We start from the raw sequence: 23,313 nt of genomic DNA on the forward strand, positions 1-23,313 counted from the left end.
GGTCATTGGTGTTGTGAGACAGCAATGTTCCCACTGCACCACACACATCTTAATCAGGTTAAAGCATTTAAGGTTAGCATTTTTGGAAGGAGCCTCCAGGGTCTGTGCTTTATAACAGAGTTAAAGCATCAGGAAAGTCTTCAGGAGAGAGGAGTTTGCGTTTTTCTGTTTCACTTTGTCTTAACTTTAAGAGCAAGAGAAAAAAAAAAGAGAGGGCTGTCCTTCAACCAAAAGTTCCAGTTATTACTATCACTCCTAAACAGGAGCCAATGAAGCTTGCTCTGGAATATAACGGCATCCAGAATGGAAAGGATCTGAAGAGAAGGAAAGGCAAGATTGAACATCGGTGTGGCTTTTTAGAGACCTGAGAGATTTCATCACTGCTTGACACATTAATTATTCTGCTTGGTCAGTTCTGGTGTAATTTATTATCCTAGCAGACAATTTGAAATGCTCCTGTAAACATACACATCATAACTAGCTAGACTAAAAATAACGCTTATGTGTCTGTTGACGTATTTAGCTGTGAGTGTTGTTTGCTGGAATATATAAATGTCGGTACAGATTTTTGATCCAAGCAGGAAGCTGGACACCGAGTTAAGTGAACAAGTTGGCATTTTGATCTTGCTCAGGGTAAGCATTCACTTTAAAAATGTATAATTAGAAACTACAGGTGGGCGGCACGGTGGTGTAGTAGTTAGCGCTGTCGCCTCACAGCAAGAAGGTCCGGGTTCGAGCCCTGTGGCCGGCGAGGGCCTTTCTGTGTGGAGTTTGCATGTTCTCCCCGTGTCCGCGTGGGTTTCCTCCGGGTGCTCCGGTTTCCCCCACAGTCCAAAGACATGCAGGTTAGGTTAACTGGTGACTCTAAATTGACTGGAGGTGTGAATGCGAGTTGTGTAGTTGCGTAGGTGTGAATGGTTGTCTGTGTCTATGTGTCAGCCCTGTGATGACCTGGCGACTTGTCCAGGGTGTACCCCGCCTTTCGCCCGTAGTCAGCTGGGATAGGCTCCAGCTTGCCTGCGACCCTGTAGAACAGGATGAAGCGGCTAGAGATAAGGAGATGAGATGAGAAACTACAGGTTTCAGTTATAAGATTTTTAAAAAGCAATAAGTATGAATCTGAAATGAAATTGCTGATGCATATCCAAGTCACTTTAGATTGTTCATTAATTTTAGTCCCAAGTTGAATTGGAAAGGATGAAAGACAAACAAAGGAGAGATACAAGAGTATGTTTTTAATGTTTCTTTACCTTCACCAACTTTGTTGGAGGAGGTTATGTTGTTTTTACTTCTATTTGTTTGTTTGTTTGTTTGTTTGTTTGTTCCCAGTGTAACTCAAAAAGTAGTGAACGGACTTAGATGAAATTTGGTGGAAAGGTGGGCCATGGGCCAAGGAACAATTGATTAGATTTTTATGCAACTCCGGCTATGTTCACAGATCCAGGATTTTGATTTTTTTTTTTTTTGTCTGTTACCAATGTAACTCAAAGTATTGAACAGATTTTATTGAAATTTGGTGTGCAACTTTAGTATTATCCTAGGTTTGAGGGATTTGATTTTGATGTTGATAATATGTGGTTTGGTGGATGTATGCACTCTACTAAGTGCCCTTCTAGGTTTTAAAAGCCATCATAAACATTTCAGCAGAAATATAAGATTTATAAGGGTTAGCACATCAACATTAAAATGGTAATTGAAAAAAGTTGACTTTTTTTTGTCTTCCTGTCCTATCTGACTAGTAAGGTGTTGTTTTAATGATACGTGTTAGAGTGCAGGCACTTACAGAGATATGCGCGGAGGAAGGGTGAGCACAGCCGGTCAACAAAGCCAAATCGATGGTCAGAAATCGGAGTCGGGAAGGCAAGCACGGGTCGGGCGATTGGCGAACAACTTAGACGAGGAAAGGCAAAGAGCGAAAACTGGAAACAGGCAGCGAAAGGTCAGAAACACGAGAAACCGTCAAGAAAGATACAAAGCTTGGTATGTACTGGGTTAGCAGGACAATACTTCATAGGGAAGTGAGTGTTTGGGGAGTTTAAGTAGGGAGACCGGTGATTGAGGAAATGGATAACAGCTGAGATTCAGTAAGCCGGAGATAAAGGGTACTGTGTGTCTTGGGAATTGTAGTTCCGGGTATCCATGTTTGTAGTCTCCTCAGCGGGTTTACTGACAATATGTTTTGATATTAGCACTTAAACTGGACATAACTGTAACTGCTCTGTTCCTTTTATAACATAAACAGAAGTTTATTATCTATAAAACTGTGCTGTCGTACATAAAGTAAGAAAATGTGGCTGTGGGGTTTCTGTATGTGGTCAAATTTCCAAAGTTTCTGGAAGGTTCTTTGAGTAGTGAATCAAATTAATCAGAATATTTAAAGTTTAATTCACTTGAAATGGTAGTGAATCATTAAAGCGAGTCATTTTGGCTGTCACTGCTGTGAAATATGGTCCTGGCTGCAGAGGTTCTGCCCACAGACTTCCTATGATGAACTTATCACAACCAGGATTGTAGCCAGGATTAATATTTTAGTGAGGTCGACGTTGCAGAAATGCCTCCTAGTTAATATCACAGTGCCTAATGTATACTATATCAATTGCTAATTGCAATTCTGATCTCCATTATGTGATTCTTCCATTATTCTAAACTATTCCAACTCCAGTTAGACTGTTTAATTTAAATCACTTATTTTGATTTTGCATTTGAAAAACCGTCAACTGACATCATAAACACTTACATTAATAAGTTCTTCCATATTCATAGTCAGTTATATCATAGCTACATAGGTCATGTGTTATAATCAGCTTATAATAGTGGTGCTTGAAAGTTTGTGAACCCTTTAGAATTTTCTATATTTCTGCATAAATATGACCAAAAACGTCATCAGATTTTCACACAAGTCCTAAAAGTAGATAAAGAGAACCCAGTTAAACAAATGAGGCCAAAAATATTATACTTGGTCATTTATTTATTGAGGAAAATGATCCAAGGTTTTTGTTTTTTTTTTAATAAAAACAACTTTATGTGACTACCAAGATCTGGACCTCAGTATCCTTGTAGTTAGTTACAGCCATTATCATATCAAGGTCTCTTCAATGACAGGTCTGGTCTGGTTCTGGTTTTGACTCAGTCTTGCCCTGCCTTGGTCTTGGTCTCAACTTGGTCTCAACCCCTCAGAGTCTTGGTCTTGACTTGGTCTTGCCCTGCCTTGGTCTTGGGCTTGACTTAGACTCAGCCCCTCAAAGTCCTTGGCTTGTCTCGGTCTTGATATACCCTGGTCTTGGTCATGACTTGGTCTCGGCTGAGGTGGTCTTGACTACAACACTAGGCATTGTAAAAAATAAATAAATAAATTAATAATAATAATAATAATAATAATAATAATAATAATAATAATAATTTAAAAAATAAAAAAAAGCTACCTGCTTCTCCAGTCCACATTTTCTATCCCTCTGATTCTTTTTGACTTATTGCTGAGTATTTGGGTGATAGTCAAGATGATATTAAAAAACATATTTTGGATTCTTGTACTAAAAAATGCCTTGGAGACCTGAATTACATGCAGATAATTTCATCATCTGAATTGGTTGGCAGTAAAATCAACTTCAGTCCAATGCTTAAACGAAGTCTGAATAATTTCCTTGTGTAGATACCGACATAATATTTAAACTTAAGTTGCAGTCTCTGAATAAAGTCTGTAAATAAGTAGCATGTGGTGTGTTTATAGCGATGGTGTCGAATCGTTTTTTTTGTTTGTTTTTTAGACATTATCACTCACTCTTCCTCTCTCTTTCTTTCATTTGCTAATATTATCATTCATATGCTAATGTTACCAATCCATCCCACTTAGCATTCAGAAGTCAAGTCATTCCTCTGTATGAAAATGTCACTGTTTTTGTTTCTTCTTCATCCCCACGCTGATGATTCACCACGTTTTGTCAAGACCCAGAGGATCGGGCGAAGCAGACGCATGCCTCTTTTGTTAAAAGTACCAGAGTGCTCATTCGCATGCGTCAACTTCTTTTCAGATCTTGTTGGAAAAGGACGAACGTCATGAGGAATCTCTGAATTCCAGTAATTTAGCTGTCGCATTGCATGCCAAAGACAATGGCACACTGACTTTGATGAGATCTTTGAAAGAAAGAGAGATGCCAGAGAAAAATCAAAGACAAACACTACAACTCTATAACATGACTATCTTGCTCAATTAAAACACTTCACAATCAAAATTCTGAGTCCACTATCAAGCATTTTGGGGAGGGGAGTGTTTCATCATTCGTCTAATTGTCAGTAAAACTGTTGAGAACAACAGCAGTAACCAAACTACAAACATGGACTCTTTAAACTACAACGCCCAAGAAACACAGCGCCCCCTGTCACCGGCTTATTGATGTCAGCTGCGACTTGTTTACACACTCATCAACCACGCTGCTTAAGCCTCTCACACGCCCACCTTCAGTGCGAAGTATTGTTGTGTTTCTCCAGTTCATACAAAGCCTTTCATTCTCTGCCTGCCTCTCGTTATTCTGACCCTCACTTATTCTCTTCATTTACGTTTCCTGTCTTGCCTGTATTACTCCATTTGCTGATTGACCGACCCTTGCCTGCTTTCTGACTACGCTTCCTGTCTCATGATTTGGCTTTGTCAACAGTTTGCGCCCCGCCCTCCCCTACACATACATCTGTAAGTGCCTGCATTTTGACACTAATTAATCAAATGCTTATTATTATTATTATTATTATTATTATTATATTGTATTCTCAAATCCAATCCCATGGTTTCTTGCTAATATTCAGCTAAGGGTAAACAGTAGTTTGTTTTTTTGCACAAGGCTTTAAAATGGTCAAAAAGTTTCTTCAGTCCCCAAGTGGCACAACAGAAAAACTTTCGCCTTGCCATCCAGGGATTGCAAGTTCTAGTTCCAATGATGGATGAGCCCAATGATGGGACCCCAAGAGAGCAAGATGCTCTTAGCAAGGGAGGGATGTCTCTTTTTCTCTCCTGTCAGTTGCAGAAAGCTGCTTGGTGAGCTGGAATTGGCCATGACTAAAACTAGGGAGAAAAAACAGTGGGGGAGGAGCTAGGGAGACTTTCTTTAAATAATGACTAATACTGTATAACCACAGCAAGGTTGATTTTCATATTAGATTCACCACCTGGTTGCACCTCTGATACCGGCAGCATTTAAATAGAGACTGTGAAAAGGTTTTCATTCATTCACACATCATTTACCCTGTGGAGCATATGCTTCATAGGGGCACATCTAAGAATCATAATCATAACTGTTGTAGTCACTAAACCTCGAGTCCGAGTCCAGTCTCAAGTCCCCAGTGTTCAAGTCCGAGTCAAATCCAAGTCATTAAAGAAAATTTCGAGTCAAGTCCAAGTCGAGTCCACTACTGACCCGAGTCAAGTCCACTACTGATCCGAGTCAAGTCCACTACTGATCCGAGTTGAGTCTGACACAAGCCCTGCTATCAACAGGACAAATAACATGAGAGAGGGTTAACACTAGCTAGTTCATCGGTCAGAAAGCAAGCCCCGCTATCAACAGAGCAATGAACATAGCGTGTCACTGACTCCTCTGGGCCAAATGACAATTGAAGTTCAAGGTTGTCCCTGTTGTCTCCTCGATAGTTCTTCTACCTATGGAACACATAGCAGTGCATTTTTTCCCACTGCACCAGAAGTCTGTATAAGCAAAGCAAACAATCCTAGGGGCTTCTCTCCAGGCATTTTAGCACCATTAACGTTAGTTTGTTCCTGAACATGACGTATGAACAGGTGAATGTGCATTCTCTTGCACAAAATTAGTATAAAAACGAATGTAGATATAAATATCTAATGCCAAACTATTATGGCATGTTGCAAAAAATAAAGAAAAAACCCAAGTCCTCGTCTCCAATTTACTAGTCTGAATGCAGTTAACGCATGAGTCCGAGTCCAAGTCTGAGTCATCAGTGCTCAAGCCCAAGTCAATTCATGAGTCCTTAAAATTAGGGCATGAGTCGGACTTGAGTCTGAGTCCTGGACTCGAGTACTACAAGCCTGATCATAACCAAGTCCTTATCATGGATCACAACACAGTTATCCAGGAAAATGCTGAAGTAGAGAATAAACAATAGTAGATAAAAAAGGCTTGGACTTATTGACAACTGCAGTGTAGTTATGACGTCTACTGGCATAACAGGGTACAAGCAGACAAACTAATCAGATATAAACATGGAACAGGTGACCACAATCAGGTAACAAGCCAATGACAGGATGGAGCTAAGACAAAAACCAAAACAAACATGATGCAAAAGGAGAAACCAAACCATGACAGCTACAATATACAGTATATGAAAAGAACATGGACTCTGTCACACTTTGGCCAAAAGTATATGGACCCATATGAGGGTCTACAGTTTTTCATTTGCATATACAAATGAGCATGTTATTTAAGATTTTTGTAATTTATGGTCTAAATGTCTGGTAGATTAATTGTGTCTCATGGAAATACAAATGTTTACTTGAACTGAAACTTGTCATTTTAATGCGATACATGGTACAATCTGCACCACATTTTTTGATGAATTCATTTTGTCATATTTGACAGTTAAACATAAAAATGATGTTTTAGCTGTTAGGAAGGTCTTGAACAATCTTATATCATCAACACAGCAAGAAACACTTGCGCTCGTGCACATCATTTTACCTCTGGGGCAGTAGACGTTCAGCAAGCAAGATTTTGTACGAGTGATTGGAAGGTTACTGAACTCTCAGAAAACCGCTGTTGGGCTGTTTGTGAAAAAGATTGATTTTTGTTTCTATATGGTATAAACAATGCAAATGTGCCCTCAAAGGTACAACAGGAGTTCGTATGGTCAAATTATACACTATTTAAATTAGTTAAACTACATTCACTGGAGATTATTTTCATGAATGTTAAATAAACACTTCATCATACTTGTAACTAATTATTCAAGGTTTTTCTTTGTTAAATAACTGGGGGTTTTTTTAATCATTGATTATTAGCCTTAGATCATGTGGACTATCTAGTTGTATGCCAAACAAACAATAATGTATTAATGTAAATCTGTGCTATGAAGTACAGCTGCCATTATTATAAGAGCTGCTGTTAAAGCAAACCTTCTAACCAATCATTGTTCAAGAATTCAACAGCACTGTGGTATATTTAGCAAATGCTCTCAACCTCTGAGCTCTGCTCTTGCACTCAATTCACTCATAACCTGATTTGAATAAAAGCATGTGTAATGGTAGAAGGCTTACAGCGATGCCCTCAGTGCTTCAACTCCCTCCGTGTACAATGAATACTTTCCACTTTAAAATCATTCCCACGCTGTATTACGAGCCATTTTTGTTCTTAATCATAATCCAATTGAGAAGAGCAAACTGTGATCTGGCACTTTTCCCTCAGGCGCACAGTGCGGAAATGTGACGGGAATCATTTTTCATCTCTTTTGCAAGGCAGAGAGAGAGGTTGAAAAAGGTAGACTCAGGGCTGTAAATTTGCCAGCATGAATTTACTGTAGTGGCGCCGGAATTGAATTTTTGCAACGTGATGCAGATTAAGATATTAAATCAAGGCCAACTGTCCAATCTGATCCACGTCTTTTTGCAACTGTCCATAATTCTGGATGTCAATGTGCGAGCGGTGTGTGTGGAGAGAGAGAGAGAGAGAGAGAGAGAGAGAGAGAGAGAGAGAGAGATGAGCTCCATACTAACTCTAGACTCAAGACTAATACCAACAAGATCAGCGAAATGCATCTAAAACTACAGTGGTGCTCGAAGGTTTGTGAACCCTTTAGAATTTTCTATATTTCTGCATAAATATGACCTAAAGCATCATCAGATTTTCACACAAGTCCTAAAAGTAGATAAAGAGAACCCAGTTAAACAAATGAGACAAAAATATTATACTTGGTCATTTATTTATTGAGGAAAATGATCCAATATTACATATCTGTGAGTGGCAAAAGTATGTGAACCTTTGCTTTCAGTATCTGGTGTGACCCCCTTGTGCAGCAATAACTGCAGCTAAATGTTTCCGGTAACTGTTGATCAGTCCTGCACACCGGCTTGGAGGAATTTTAGCCCATTCCTCCGTACAGAACAGCTTCAACTCTGGGATGTTGGTGGGTTTCCTCACATGAACTGCTCGCTTCAAGTCCTACCACAACATTTCGATTGAATTAAGGTCAAGACTTTGACTTGGCCATTCCAAAACATTAACTTTATTCTTCTTTAACCATTCTTTGGTAGAATGACTTGTGTGCTTAGGGTCGTTGTCTTACTGCATGACCCACCTTCTCTTGAGATTCAGTTCATGGACAGATGTCCTGACATTTTCCTTTAGAATTCACTGGTATAATTCAGAATTCATTGTTCCATCAATGATGGCAAGCCGTCCTGGCCCAGATGCAGCAAAACAGGCCCAAACCATGATACTACCGCCACCATGTTTCACAAATGGGATAAGGTTTTTTATGCTGGAATGCAGTGTTTTCCTTTCTCCAAACATAACACTTCTCATTTAAACCAAAATGTTCTATTCTGGTCTCATCTGTCCACAAAACATTTTTCCAAAAGCCTTCTGACTTGTCCACATGATCTTTAGCAAACTGCAGACGAGCAGCAATGTTCTTTTTGGAGAGCAGTGGCTTTCTCCTTGCAAGCCTGCCATGCACACCATTGTTGTTCAGTGTTCTCCTGATGGTGGACTCATGAACATTAACATTAGCCAATGTGAGAAAGGCCTTCAGTTGCTTAGAAGTTACCCTGGGGTCCTTTGTGACCTCGCCTTTTCCAGCCTGATGAGTATCAACAACGCTTTTTCTGAGGTCCTCAGAAATCTCCTTTGTTCGTGCCATGATACACTTCCACAAACATGTGTTGAGAAGATCAGACTTTGATAGATCCCTGTTCTTTAACCTTCATCCTACCAAATGGGGTCCATCTGGACCCCACACCTATATGTTTGTTTGCCATTTTAAAAATATGTGACATACTGCCTCACCGTTTTATGAATTTGTCGGAATTTATGTCTTAATTAAAACACTAAAGCACCGGAAGATCAGCTTTTTGCATTGTGAAGGTATAATTAATTTGTTACTGGGGTCCAACCGGACCCCAGAGTAAAGTTTATCTGTCTTTCATTTTATAATCATTGAATTATTGAATATATCATTGAATAGCACACTGAAAGTTAACTTCTTTTATTTCTTTTATGTTCCATAATGAAACTACCAAGGCATTCCTTCTTGGGGTCCGTGTGGACCCCACTGCTGCAATAAGCACAGGCTGCAAAACAAAAGCCCTAAATTATTTTACAATTACTTTTTTGTTTTAAATTCTGTAAGAAAAGACCTAAGTTGTAATCCAGAATGTTTTACAGCTGCATGAGCTGCAAAAATCATGTATATAATGCCAATTTTTTTTGTGGCGCTATAATTTGCTACATGTATGCTAGTTATTGCAATATTATTGCAATGTTATTGCATTTATAATACATCATTGATATTCAGCCATAGTGGATTTTGTTCTTCAATAAAGTTATGTCTGTTTGCTGCATTGAATTGGTTCTTACTGCATTGATTTCAAGGTATTCCCTCCTGGGGTCCATACGGACCCCGCCTGGTAGTTTGTGTATGTAAAATTGGCTGGTAGGATGAAGGTTAAGTGTGTTCTTTATGCCTTGGGCCCTTTAGTGTATTGCTGTTATTAATACAAGATGTTCTGAACAAAACTTATCTGGTGATTTTGTCTTTATAAGCTTTAATTTTAAAGAAAAGTATTGGGGTCCAAACGGACCCCACATGGTAAGATTAAGGTGTAAAATAGCATGGTAGGATGAGGGTTAAATAAAACAGGGTGCCCACTCACACCTGATTTCAGTCAATGGGATGACAAACACCTGACTCTAATTTCACCTTCAAATTAACTACTAATCCTAGAGGTTCACATACTTTTGCCACTCACAGATATGTAATATTGGATCATTTTCCTCAAAAAATAAATGACCAAGTATAATATTTTTGTCTTTGTCTCATTTGTTTAACTGGGTTCCCTTTATCTACTTTTAGGACTTGTGTGAAAATCTGATGACGTTTTTGGTCATATTTATGCAGAAATATAGAAAATTCTAAAGGGTTCACAAACTTTCAAGCACCACTGTATTCATTTTTTATCAAAAGTCTAAATGGAAATCCAAATTAACACTGAATTTGAATTTTTGCTTGGTCTATGATCAAATTTTAATCAATGCACATTTTTCTCAGAAGGTGTGCTGGTAGAAATAGGTGTGGTGTGTGTGTGTGTGTGTGTGTGTGTGTGTGTGTGTGTGTGTGTGTGTGTGTGTGTGTGTGTAAAATAAGGCTGTTTAAGCCATCCACAGGAACCTGCTTCCTTGTGTAATATATACAGTCTATTGAGGGACCTCATCATTGTGCAACACACACACACACACACACACACACACACACACACACACACACACACACACACACACACAGATTATAGGAACTCACACACACACATAAACAGATTATAGGAACTCACCAATACATTGCACTTGGCTGAGAAGAAATATTCACTTTGTCGAACAAGAGGAATGAACACACACACACACACACACACAGAGCAATCTATGTAGCTGTAATAAGGTATAGAAGGAACAACAGAGTTACTGTGTTATCTTTCCCACTTCCCTCGCTCTCTCATTCTTTATCTTATACTCCCCCGCCCTCTCTCTCTCTCTCACGCCTTCTCTTGTGCTGTTGAACATTTAACAAGAATCTGTCAGCATTTACCTTTCTTCTCCCTCTGAACTGTTTTCTGATTTTTTTTGCTCAGCAACGCACTTTCAGTTCTGTGTCTTGACGCACCACCGTAAAATGAACCGTAGTGCCATATATAGTACATTAAATTCCTATTAAATAAGGAATACAACACTGGGGGTGTGTTGTTATAGAAAAATGATCACAGACAGACAGAGTGGTGTGATGTGGCCCGACATAAAGTGGAGTGACTGTTATCAGCCCGGTGTTGATTATTTTCCTATGACAGCATGTCCTGGAGTGTGTATTCCTCTCAAGGATTATAAGCCTTTATTAATTACAAATTGGCACATTATACTTGTTTATAGTTTCTTTTATTGTTGTGGGAATGTCAGTGAAACAAGGTGATTCCCGTTATCACTTGGTGTATAGCAGCTATAACAATGTGTAAATAATTTGTGTGTGTGTGTGTGTGTGTGTGTGTAGGTGCTGCCACGTCAGACCTGTGGCTTATTCACACACACCATCTTCTACAAGGAATATCCTGGAGGCCCAAAAGAGCTAGACAAGAGCATTAAAGGAGGAGAGCTTTTCTTGACTGTCCTACTGAACCCTGTGAGTCTATGCAAGCCATGCTCTCTCTCTCTCTCTCTCTCTCTCTCTCTCACACTCACACACACATGCACGCACGCACACGCACACACACACACACACACACACACAGTATGATGCAATAAAGCTTCCCATCAGTGTTACAAAAAAAAAGGATCACAAAAAAACCCACATAAATCATGAAAACACAACAGATGAGAAAACTCAACTCAAGAATTAGTCTTTCCAAAACCACATGCACTATGTAGTGCACTACATAGGGCACTGTTTGAGAGTTTGTCCAGAAATCAGGGCGAAATCCCACAATGTAACATAATAGGTGTGTATACACTCACTGGCCACTTTCATAGGAACTTGTTCTTGAGTCTAAGGTTCCTGTTCTTGGCTGCAGGAGTGGAACCCAATGTGGTGTTCTGCTGTTGCATGCTGAGATGCTTTTCTGCTCTCCTGTCAAATCCTCCTTCAGCAATCTTGTTGCCACGGAGTCGCGTTGCCAAATTGCTTCTGAATCAATGCAGCAAAACCAGATTTCACTTGCGTCTCTCTATTTTATTTGTCGAAATTTGGTTTCTTGTACCAGATGGAATGGTGGAAAACGACAAATTGTCACAGCCAGTAGCACACTTTCTGATCTCAGCCTGACTTACCACTGAGGGACGTGCCCCTTGGTAATCCATGGAACAGGCGATGCGGTATTCAGACATCTTAGTCATCTAAGCATGTTCCTATTTACCCATTGGTGGGGAAGGGAATATACCGTCCCTTACTTGGTCGGTGGAATAACTTTTAGTCGAATGCAGGGGTACCACGTGCAGGTAATTATCCACCAATTGCTGAGCCAGAGCCCGACAGGTCACTCCAAAGAGAAAACCTTAGGCCAAGTTTACATTAGACCGTATCTGTCTCGTTTTCTTTGCGGATGCACTGTCCGTTTACAATAAAATGCCGGGAAACGGGAATCCGCCAGGGTCCACGTATTCAATCCAGATCGTGTCTGGTCCGGTGCTGTGTAAACATTGAGAATACGCGGATACGCGGATACGCTGTGCTGAGCTCTAGCTGGCGTCGTCATTGGACAACGTCACTGTGACATCCACCTTCCTGATTCACTGGCGTTGGTCATGTGACGCGACTGCTGAAAAACGGCGCGGACTTCCGCCTTGTATCACCTTTCATTAAAGAGTATAAAAGTATGAAAATACTGCAAATACTGATGCAAATACTGCCCATTGTGTAGTTATGATTGTCTTTAGGCTTGCCATCCTTCCACTTGCAAGTAGTAAGTGACGCGCATGCCCGATATGCACTGGGATCACACACACAGCGGCTCAGTCCCGAATCACTGCTCGTGCGCTTCACTCACGCGCTCTGTGAGCTACGCAGGACCGGAGTGCGCACCCTCCAGAGGGCACTCGCTGTTCAGGGCGGAGTGATTTGGAGCGCAGGATGCCTGCAGAGCCGAGCGTATCCGTGTATTGGCGTTGCTGTGTGCACGCTAATCGTTTTAAAAACGTTAATCTGATGATCCGCTGATACGGTCTAATGTAACCCCCAAGGTTATACCCCCAAGGTCCATGGCTGTAAAGAGTAATTATGAGTTACTGTATCCTTCCTGGCAGCTTGAACCAATCTGCGGTGGGTTTCCCGAAAGCCTCTTAACACTAAGAGTGTCTTAACTAGGAGAGAGTGTTCATTGTGCTGCACACTCTACCATTTAACGATGATCTTTGTGCTGCGATGCTTTTGGAAAACCCATCCCTGGCCATTTTCCTCTGACCTCTCTTATCAACAAGACGTTTGTATCCACCCACAGAACTGTCGCTCACTCAATGTTTGTTTGGTTTTTTCGCACCATTCTGTGTAAACTCTAGAGACTGTTGTGTGTGAAAACCCCAGGAGATCAGCAGTTTCTTAAATACTCAAACCAGTCCATCTGGCACCAGCACCCATGGCACAGTGAAAGTCACACTTTGAGATCACAATTTTTCCCATTCAGATGTTTCACATGAACATTAACTGAAGCTCTTGATTTGTATCTGTATGATTTTATGCATTGTGCTGCTGTCAAGGGATCGGCTGATTAGAGAACAGCATAAAACAGCAGGTGGATGTATACTGTATACCGTACTGTGCAAAAGATCTCATCTCATTATCTCTAGCCGCTTTATCCTTCTACAGGGTCGCAGGCAAGCTGGAGCCTATCCCAGCTGACTACAGGCGAAAGGCGGGGTACACCCTGGACAAGTCGCCAGGTCATCACAGGGCTGACACATAGACACAGACAACCATTCACACTCACATTCACACCTATGGTCAATTTAGAGTCACCAGTTAACCTAACCTGCGTGTCTTTGGACTGTGGGGGAAACCGGAGCACCCGGCGGAAACCCACGCGGACACGGGGAGAACATGCAAACTCCACACAGAAAGGCCCTCGCCGGCCACGGGGCTCAAACCCGGACCTTCTTGCTGTGAGGCGACAGCGCTAACCACTACACCACCGTGCCGCCCCTGTGCAAAAGATTTAACCCCCATTATAGAGTTCTACACTCCCGTTCAAAAGCTTGGGGTCACTTTGAAATGTCCTTATTTTTGAAAGAAAAGCACTGTTCTTTTCAATGAAGATCACTTTAAACTAATCAGAAATCCACTCTATACATTGCTAATGTGCTAAATGACTATTCTAGCTGCACATGTCTGGTTTTTGGTGCAATATCTCCATAGGTGTATAGAGGCCCATTTCCAGCAACTCTCACTCCAGTGTTCTAATGGTACAATGTGTTTGCTCATTGCCTCAGAAGGCTAATGGATGATTAGAAAACCCTTGTACAATCATGTTAGCACAGCTGAAAACAGTTGAGCTCTTTAGAGAAGCTATAAAACTGACCTTCCTTTGAGCAGATTGAGTTTCTGGAGTATCACATTTGTGGGGTCGATTAAATGCTCAAAATGGCCAGAAAAATGTCTTGACTATATTTTCTATTCATTTTACAACTTATGGTGGTAAATAAAAGTGTGACTTTTCATGGAAAACACAAAATTGTCTGGGTGACTCCAAACTTTTGAACGGTAGTGTACATTATTGACATTAGTTTTCCAGCACAAATCGAAATGTTACAGAAAGCCTCTTTGCTCTACAGCATTTCTTTGCATGCATCTAAGACTTTTACACACTACTGTAGTTCCTGTTATCACTGACACTGTAGTGAAACACTTGTTCCCTGACCAGCCTGTCTTTTTTCTCTTTCTTGACACTAAAAAAAAATGCTTTCCCATATGAGCGTTACAAAGTGCTGAATCTGCAGACTCTTTCCAAAAAAGATAAATTAAATCAATAATCTTCTTAGAGAACACAGCACTTAGAGACGTTTAATCTGTTTCAGTGGATCATCCGTCCATACCTGTCAATGTGTCATGTCAAGTCGTTACTAAGTGCAGTGGTGATAAAGGTGGAGGCAGGGTGTGGAAGTCTTTGGCATTTTTAGGGTCTAGCTATCCAGCGAGTTTATGCTAGTGGTGGGAATATAATAATGTGTCAGCATGCATCGAGCTTATCCGAATAAGCATGTCATCACTCCCACTGTTGTCTCATGACAAGAAGAGAGACACTAAGTGGAGATGAGTGAATAGCGTGAGAGACAGGAATAAAGGCGAGCAATTTTTTTCGTCCCCCTTTTGGCAATGTCCTGCCGCGCCACTCAGGCTCCAGCTCTAAACTTAGCTTCAGTCTGCTGGTGCCAGAACCAGCTATGTGTCTCTTATTAAATTACACATCTACAAATATTAATAAACATCATCGCAGTGGGAGCATTCATCTCTCGCTCTCGCTCTCTTTCTCTTGCTCATCCCCCATTCCTAACCCCCTGTGTCCTTTTTAAGGCTTCATTTTCTCTTTGCTCCCTCTTTCACTCTTGTTCTCTCTCTGGGATGCATGTCAGTGTTTTTATAGATTAATTTTCCCAGCATGCTGTTTTTCTCCCATCATGCATTCCTGGGCTCTCCAGCTGCGACTCTGTGTGCTCGAATCAGCTGCAACATTAAAAGCACAAGCCTAGCTGAGAGAGAGAGAGCACAGAACATACAGTATATAACACTGATTTCTTTGGTCATATTGATTATTTATATTAATTTTCAATAATCCAAATAAATCTTTCCAAATTGGACCTTTTCCACCCTAAACTCTTGTGATTTACTTGTGATCGGAACCAAATACAGTATGTGTTACTGTAACCAAAGTGCATACATTCAGTCTTGTTAGAGTAAAGTAACTTGTAGAACATAATCTAGAGAATATTCAATCTGTTTGAATTATATTCATATTTCTGTTTGTAGATATAAGAAGAAGAATAAGTTATAAAATGCTCTGATAGCTTTCATACACTTTTCTGGCTCCAACATTTCGAATTTTGACTCTCTGGAGGGACTTTTGAACACAGTGTAATGTCCAATGAGCGCTTTGGAGCATAATATCCACTCACTGGCCACTTTAATAGGAGCTTATTGTTGATTCTATGGTTCCTGTTCTTGGCTGCAGGAGTGGAACCCAATGCTGTCTTCTGCTGTTGCATGCTGAGATGCTTTTCTGCTTACCATGGTTGTAAAGAGTGATTATATGAGTTACTATATCCTTCATGGCAGCTTGAACCAATCTGTCCATTTTCCTCCGACCTCTCTTATCAACAATGTGTTTGTTTCCACCCACAGAACTGTCGCTCACTCAGTGTTTTTTGTTTTTTTGCACCATTCTGTTTAAACTCTAAAGACTGTTGTGTGTGAAAACCCCAGGAGATCAGCAATTTCTGAAACACTCAAACCAGTCCATCTGGCTCAAACCAACAGCCATGCCACAGTGAAAGTCACACTTTGAGATCACAATTTTTCCCATTCTGATGTTTGAAGTGAACATTAGCTGAAGCTCTTGATTTGTATCTGCATGATTTTATGTGGGCGGCACGGTGTTGTAGTGGTTAGCACTGTCGCCTCACAGCAAGAAGGTCCTGGGTTCGAGCCCAGTGGCTGATGAGGGCCTTTCTGTGCGGAGTTTGCATGTTCTCCCTGGGTCTGCGTGGGTTTCCTCTGGGTGCTCCGGTTTCTCCCACAGTCCAAAGGCATGCAAGTTAGGTTAATTGGTGGCTCTAAATTGACCGTAGGTGTGAATGTGAGTGTGAATGGTTGTTTGTCTCTGTGTCAGCCCTGTGATGACCTGGCGACTTGTCCAGGCGACTCTTGCCCATAGTCAGCTGGGATAGGCTCCAGCTTGCCTGTGACCCTGCACAGGATAAGCGGCTACAGATAATGGATGGATGATTTTATGCATTGAGCTGCTGTCAAGTGATTGGAGAACTGCATAAAACAGCAGGTGGCTGGATGGGTGTAAAGTGGCTGGTGAGTATATTCACTGGACTCAAAAAAGGTTCACATAGGTACATGGAGTTGCATATATTTTTAGCGCAGTACCTTTTGCTTGGATTTGTCAGTGATTCCACATCTCTGCATATTCCTGCAAGCTAATTCTCCTCGTGGTGTAATGATATGAAACAAAATCCAAATTCGATATGATACACTGATGAAACTAGCTTGGAAAAAAGTTTATTGTGGTGCACACGCATTTCTAATTTGTCATTTCTAGCACAATTTAGTCCTAAAAAACACAATCTTAGCAACCCTTCCAGTGTGACTCAAAGGGGTGTGTCTCAAGCACGAAGTGCTGTATTTGATATTCTGCTGTTTGCTAATAGTTCTGTGAAAGTCACGCAACTCTCTGTAGCTCTAATGTGTTTTTGAATCCTGCGTTTTGCTTTCCTTTTCGATTGTACATTTTGTGACAAATAGCAAGGCTGTCTGTTGAAACAAACTGTTGTGTTAATCTATTAGTCAGATTTTTAATTGGCCATTCGGCTGCATGTTAATGGAGTTAATATGAGATCAGCACTATGAATTAGAGGGTCAAGAGAGGGAATGGAAAGAAAGAAAGAAAGAAAGAAAGAAAGAAAGAAAGAAAGAAAGAAAGAAAGAAAGAAAGAAAGAAAGAAAGAAAGAGTGCTCTTCACTCTCACTCAAGTGTTAACACCGTATATTTTACAATTGTTGTTTAATATACTTTGTTTTTTTGTTTTTTTGAAAACCCAACCAAGGAATAGGTATTACTGAATCAAGAATGCTTATTACATTTCATGAATTGAGAAATGTCAAAAGCTGAAATATCTTTATCTCATTAATTTGGTACTTCATTCCCCACATATTTGTTATCTAGTTATTCCTAGCACTGTCTATGAGTCTTATCTATAGGCTTAACAGCTTTATGCTCTAAGTGGACTGCTGTTAATAAAGCATTCATTTCGAGTCCCATTAGTCTCTCAGAGCGAGCAGTTGTAATAAGTTCCACATCAATGAACTTTCCTTGTTGAACTGCTATTCTGAAGCATTTTTATTTAGTCTGTGGCAATAAGCAGGTCGTAGACACAGTTGCTGACTTTTGTCCGATATTTGCACAGAGAAAGTTTCTCATATTTAGCCCATGTTTACATTAGACCGTATCAGCGGATCATCAGATTAACGTTTTTAAAACGATTAGTGTGCACACAGCAACACCAATACACGATTCGCGTGCACATAGCAACGCCAATACACGGATACGCTCGGCTCCGCAGGCATCCTGCGCTCCAAATCACTCCGCCCTGAACAGCGAGTGCCCTCTGGAGGGTGCGCACTCCGGCCCTGCGCAGCTCACAGAGCGCTCGAGTGAAGCACACTAGCAGTGTTTTCGGGACTGAGCCGCTGTGTGTGTGATCCCAGCGCATATCACTTACCACTTGCAAGTGGAAGGATGGCAAGCCTAAAGACAATCATAACTACACAATGGGCAGTATTTGCATCAGTATTTGCAGTATTTTCATACTTTTATACTCTTTAATGAAAGGTGATACAAGGCGGAAGTCCGCGCCGTTTTTCAGCAGTCGCGTCACATGACCAACGCCAGCGAATCAGGAAGGTGGATGTCACAGTGACATTGTCCAATGACGACGCCAGCTAGAGCTCAGCACAGCGTATCCGTGTATCTCAATGTTTACACAGCACCGGATCTGACACGATCTGGATTGAATACGTGGACCCTGGCGGATTCCCGTTTCCCGGCGTTTCCAGGCGGTTTAATGTAAACGGACAGTGCATCCGCGAAGAAAACGAGACAGATACGGTCTAATGTAAACTTGGCCTTAGAGTCGGGTTACGCACAGGCCTAGACCATCAACTTTAAACACGCACACAGCTTTCACTTGAAACAATTCAGGGACAGAAAATCAAATGCAGAATCAAATGAAGAAAGAAACTGATTCTAATAAATCTAATCAGTGTCTAGTGTGTGTGTGTGTGTGTGTGTGTGTGTGTGTGTGTGTGTGTGTGTGTATAATACACACACACACACACACACACACACACACACACACACACACATATGTATACAGGGTTCCTACGCAGTATGGAAAAGTATGGAATTTGATTTTAGTATTTTCCAGGTCTGGAAAAGTATGGAAAATGGAAATTAGGGTATGGAGAAATATTTGTGTTTCCAGACCTTTGCCGCTACATAGTAAAATGAAGCTTAACATTCCGACATTCAGTTGAATTTTGCCAAAGAAATGTGTTGAAATGCGGAGGGAGGGAAACGGGTGTTCTGTTGTACTGGCATGCGCTCCGCCACACCCCCTGAACCTGCTTGCTTCTTGCAAGACTTTGGACAAGACGCAGGAAAACCCCCTGCTACAAAACGCCTCTTGAACACGCGTGAACACACATCATAGCTCCAGTCAGTGTAAAAATGCTTATGGCTTATTTGGCAGTGTTGCCAGAATTTGCTAGAAAAATAAGGCACATGGACCCTGAAAACAAGCGACCCAAGACAAAAAAAACTGCCAACAAAAATATGAAGGCTGTGTACGCAAACATACATATAAACTGAACAATGCTGTTATTACATTATTATTATAATTACATTACATTTAGTTGTCGCTTTTATCCAAAGCCACTTACAGTTATTACAGGGTACAACATGATTACAACCTGGAGCAATGTGGGGTTAAATGCCTTGCTCAAGGGCACTGCAGCCATTACATACTGGTTCGGGTGGCCACGTCTCGGCCACGTCTGCCATCTCTTGGTATGTGGACAAAATGTGATCTACAGTGGAACCAACACAGGGCCTTCATAAAACACAATAGTAAATACAAAAAATGCCATAATGACTGTTTTCAAATTAGAAGCTTCAGTAAACTTCTGTGTGTGCACAACATACAGGGTGTCCCGAAAAAATGTATACACACTTTGAATCATTGTGAAGTAGGTGTTTATTAAAATTCATTTCATTTTCAAGGTGTAATAGAATTTACAGACATCACTTTATTGTTTTATCACTGCCTTTAACTGATGTTTATAGTCTATGCTATGAGACCTGCAACAGTCACTGAAAGTGAATGTCCAAAAATACCAAGAGAATTGAATGTGATTTGCATTGTCAGCAGTGACTGGACCAGAATGGACCATTTGAGAACAGGCGGTGACTAAATAATAAAATGTCTGTAAATTCTATTACTCTTTGAAAATTACATGGATTTTAATAAACACATACAGTACTTTACAGTGATTAAAAGTGTGTATACATTTTTTTTCGGGACATCCTGTATGTGCTTGACATCTTCACACACCTGTGTTTTAATGTCTTGAAGTGTGCATCAGATACGTGTGCGTCAGAGTGGCATCCTGTATTTTGTGTAATGTGTATATATATTTATGACAAAAACAGGGCACTGATACAAATTTTAGGCCAAGCTAAATATGGTATGCATTTTGGTGGTATGTCATAATGTGAGTACCTGTTTGATTTTCAAGTAATTCTTTTAAATATATGAGTAGTTGTTTGTTCGCTGAAGTCTCCAAACCTGAGAATTTGAGTATGGAAAAAGTCTGGAATTTTAAATTTGAAAATGTGAATGTGTAGGAACCCTGTGTATATGTGTGTGTGTGCATATATATATATATATATATATATATATATATATATATATATATATATATATATATATATATAATAACTGTATAAAACAGCAGGTGGATGCATGGATGTTCCTAATAAAGTGGCCAATGAGTGTATAGGGGATATATATATATATATATATATATTGCCTATACACTCATTGGCCAGGGTGGCACGGTGGTGTAGTGGTTAGCGCTGTCGCCTCAAAGCAAGAAGGTCCTGGGTTCGAGCCCCGTGGCCGATGAGGGCCTTTCTGTGTGGAGTTTGCATGTTCTCCCCATGTCCACGTGGGTTTCCTCCGGGTGCTCTGGTTTCCCCCTAACCAAAGACATGCAGGTTAGGTTAACTGGTGACTCTAAATTGACCGTGAGTATGAATGGTTGTCTGTGTCTATGTGTCAGCCCTGTGATGACCTGGCGACTTGTCCAGGGTGTACCCTGCCTTTCGCCCATCATCAGCTGGGATAGGCTCCAGCTTGCCTGCGACCCTGTAGAACAGGATAAAGCGGCTAGAAATGATGAGATGAGATGAGATGAGACTCATTGGCCACTTTATTAGGCGGACCCATGCATCCACCTGCTGTTTTATGCAGTTATTTAATCAGCTGATCCCTTGACAGCAGCACAGTGTATAAAATCATGCAGATACAAATCAAGAGCTTCAGTTAATGTTCACTTCAAACATCAGAATGGGAAAAATTGTGATCTCAAAGTGTGACTTTCACTGTGGCATGGATGTTGGTTTGAGCCAGATGGACTGGTTTGAGTATTTCAGAAACTGCTGATCTCCTGGGGCTTCCACACACAACAGTCTCTAGAGTTTACACAGAATGGTGCGAAAAACAAAAAACATTGAGTGAGTGACCGTTCTGTGGGTGGAAACAAACACATTGTTGATAAGAGAGGTCAGAGGAAAATGGCCAGATTGGTTCATGCTGCCATGAAGGATATAGTAACTCATATAATCACTCTTTACAACCGTGGTGAGCAGAAAAGCATCTCAGCATGCAACAGCAGAAAACTGCATTGGGTTCCACTCCTACAGCCAAGAACAGGAATCTTAGAATCAAGAACAAGTTCCTATTAAAGTGGCCGGTGAGTGTATATTGCTGTATAAATATTCCTAGCACTCATTATTCAGAAACAAATAAAATAGCACTTGATCCAGCACTTGGTCCTTTGACTTTGAATTGTATTTGTCTTTATTTCTTTATCATGCTCTAAGAGTTTACTGTCAGCCTTTTCATCTTTTCTCATAAGCTTTGCTATTTTTACTGATATTCTTTCTGCTTTCATAATTGTCCCACTTTTCAGTGGCTTCGATCTGAAAAATGTCTGAGTCGCAAAGGTTGAGGGCTTGATGTCAATTCTGAATTCTCCAAATGGTGGCTGTTACACACAGCATGTGTGTGATTCGACTCAACAGTTGATGTGTTCATGCAAGCTGAAGAGGAAATTCAGAAATTCTTTTTATAAATAATAAACTCCCAGGAACTGCTAGTGCTTCCTGTTATATATCTACGGTATACTACATATTATATACTTTATAGTGAAAATTTACAAGCTGATATAAAATGGTACTTACTGCCTAATGGTGTCAATACAACACTAAAATTAATTTTTTTCTGTATATAAACCATAAAATCCTAATTCTGTTTTTATACAGAGATAATATTTTTAATATTGTTTTAGTTATGGAAACAAATAAAATCAGCCATTTATGTATATGTAATGCTAGGCATTATTATGTAATATATTATTTAATTTAAAAAAATCAGAATTTGTGTAATAAATGTAATTCAATGAACAATTAACCAATTTGTTCAAGCTTGTTGTTTCCATTTTATGTGTTGTTAAGAACCATAGTTTTACTCGACTTTACTTTGATTTATGTGGATTAATGAGTTCTGGCATTGGGAGTCCCATTGGTGGGGCATCACAGGTCACACTCCACTCACCACCACCACATTAACAATTACTCACTGATTGGCTTCCATGTTAGGCAGCCAGCCAGTCAATACCCGTCTTCTCCCTCAGGCTGGAAGTTCTCCAAGTCAACCATTAGTCAAGCATAACAAACTGCAGAGAGAGAGAGAGAAACAGAGTTGGACAAACACAGACAAAGAGAAGGACAGAGGTTCTTGTTTCAGTGATCATCATCAGCGATGATGACGAAGATGGTGGTGGTGATGATGGTGGTGTTGCTGGTGGAGATAATGGTGATGATGCTGGTGGTGGTAAGGGTGATGGTGGTGGCACAGTTGCTACATGACCTAATACACAATCCTCCTCAGTCTTCTTTTCCTACAAGTTATGACACGGAAAATCCCAAAGCTGGGGGTTCCCATGTTAGAAGTCATGTATTTCGTAAACTGCTTGCTCCACAGCCAGTCTACCAAGCTTATTTTGATCATAAATCAATAAAGATTACTTGGCCCAACGTGTTATTCAATTCAAATCGATAATATTGATCCAAATGGTTGGGGTTTTTTTTTCAACTAAGAAGAAAACTTCCAGTCTACTCCGTTGGCGCTGCCATTTTGGAAATCACATGATGCATTGCTGCGCACTGATTGGTTGAAAGGTGAATGTTGTTGAATTCATCTGCAAGAAACAATGCACCAATGTTTAGGATGTGAACTAACAAAAATGGGACTAAAGTTTCACAACACACCATGTCATGGTATGGAAGAGTTGGAAATTAAACAGGTAGTACACAAAGTATAAATTTATGATACACTATGAGGCTACAAATCATTATTCTCAAGTTTATTTCGAAATTTACTGTCAGTGCATCATGAACACCATTTTGTGCACAGGAATACAATCTTCAATTCATACATTCAATACAATTTTCAATCATGGCAGCGCTGGTGGAGTAGACAAACTTTTCAG

At 40.4% G+C, this 23,313-nt stretch overlaps 1 protein-coding gene across 3 annotated transcripts in view; it reads left to right on the forward strand.

The window, feature by feature from the left end:
- The window catches only part of ndst3 (N-deacetylase/N-sulfotransferase (heparan glucosaminyl) 3), a 167,881-nt gene that overhangs the window by 67,562 nt on the left and 77,006 nt on the right, over positions 1-23,313 (forward strand). For all 3 annotated transcript variants that reach the window (XM_060916597.1, XM_060916595.1, XM_060916596.1), the window contains exon 6: positions 11,266-11,394. In XM_060916597.1, the coding sequence (XP_060772580.1) occupies positions 11,266-11,394 (129 nt within the window). The remainder of the gene's footprint in view (positions 1-11,265; positions 11,395-23,313) is intronic.

This window comes from Neoarius graeffei, chromosome 3, assembly GCF_027579695.1.
Source record: "Neoarius graeffei isolate fNeoGra1 chromosome 3, fNeoGra1.pri, whole genome shotgun sequence".
Classification (NCBI taxonomy): domain Eukaryota; kingdom Metazoa; phylum Chordata; class Actinopteri; order Siluriformes; family Ariidae; genus Neoarius; species Neoarius graeffei.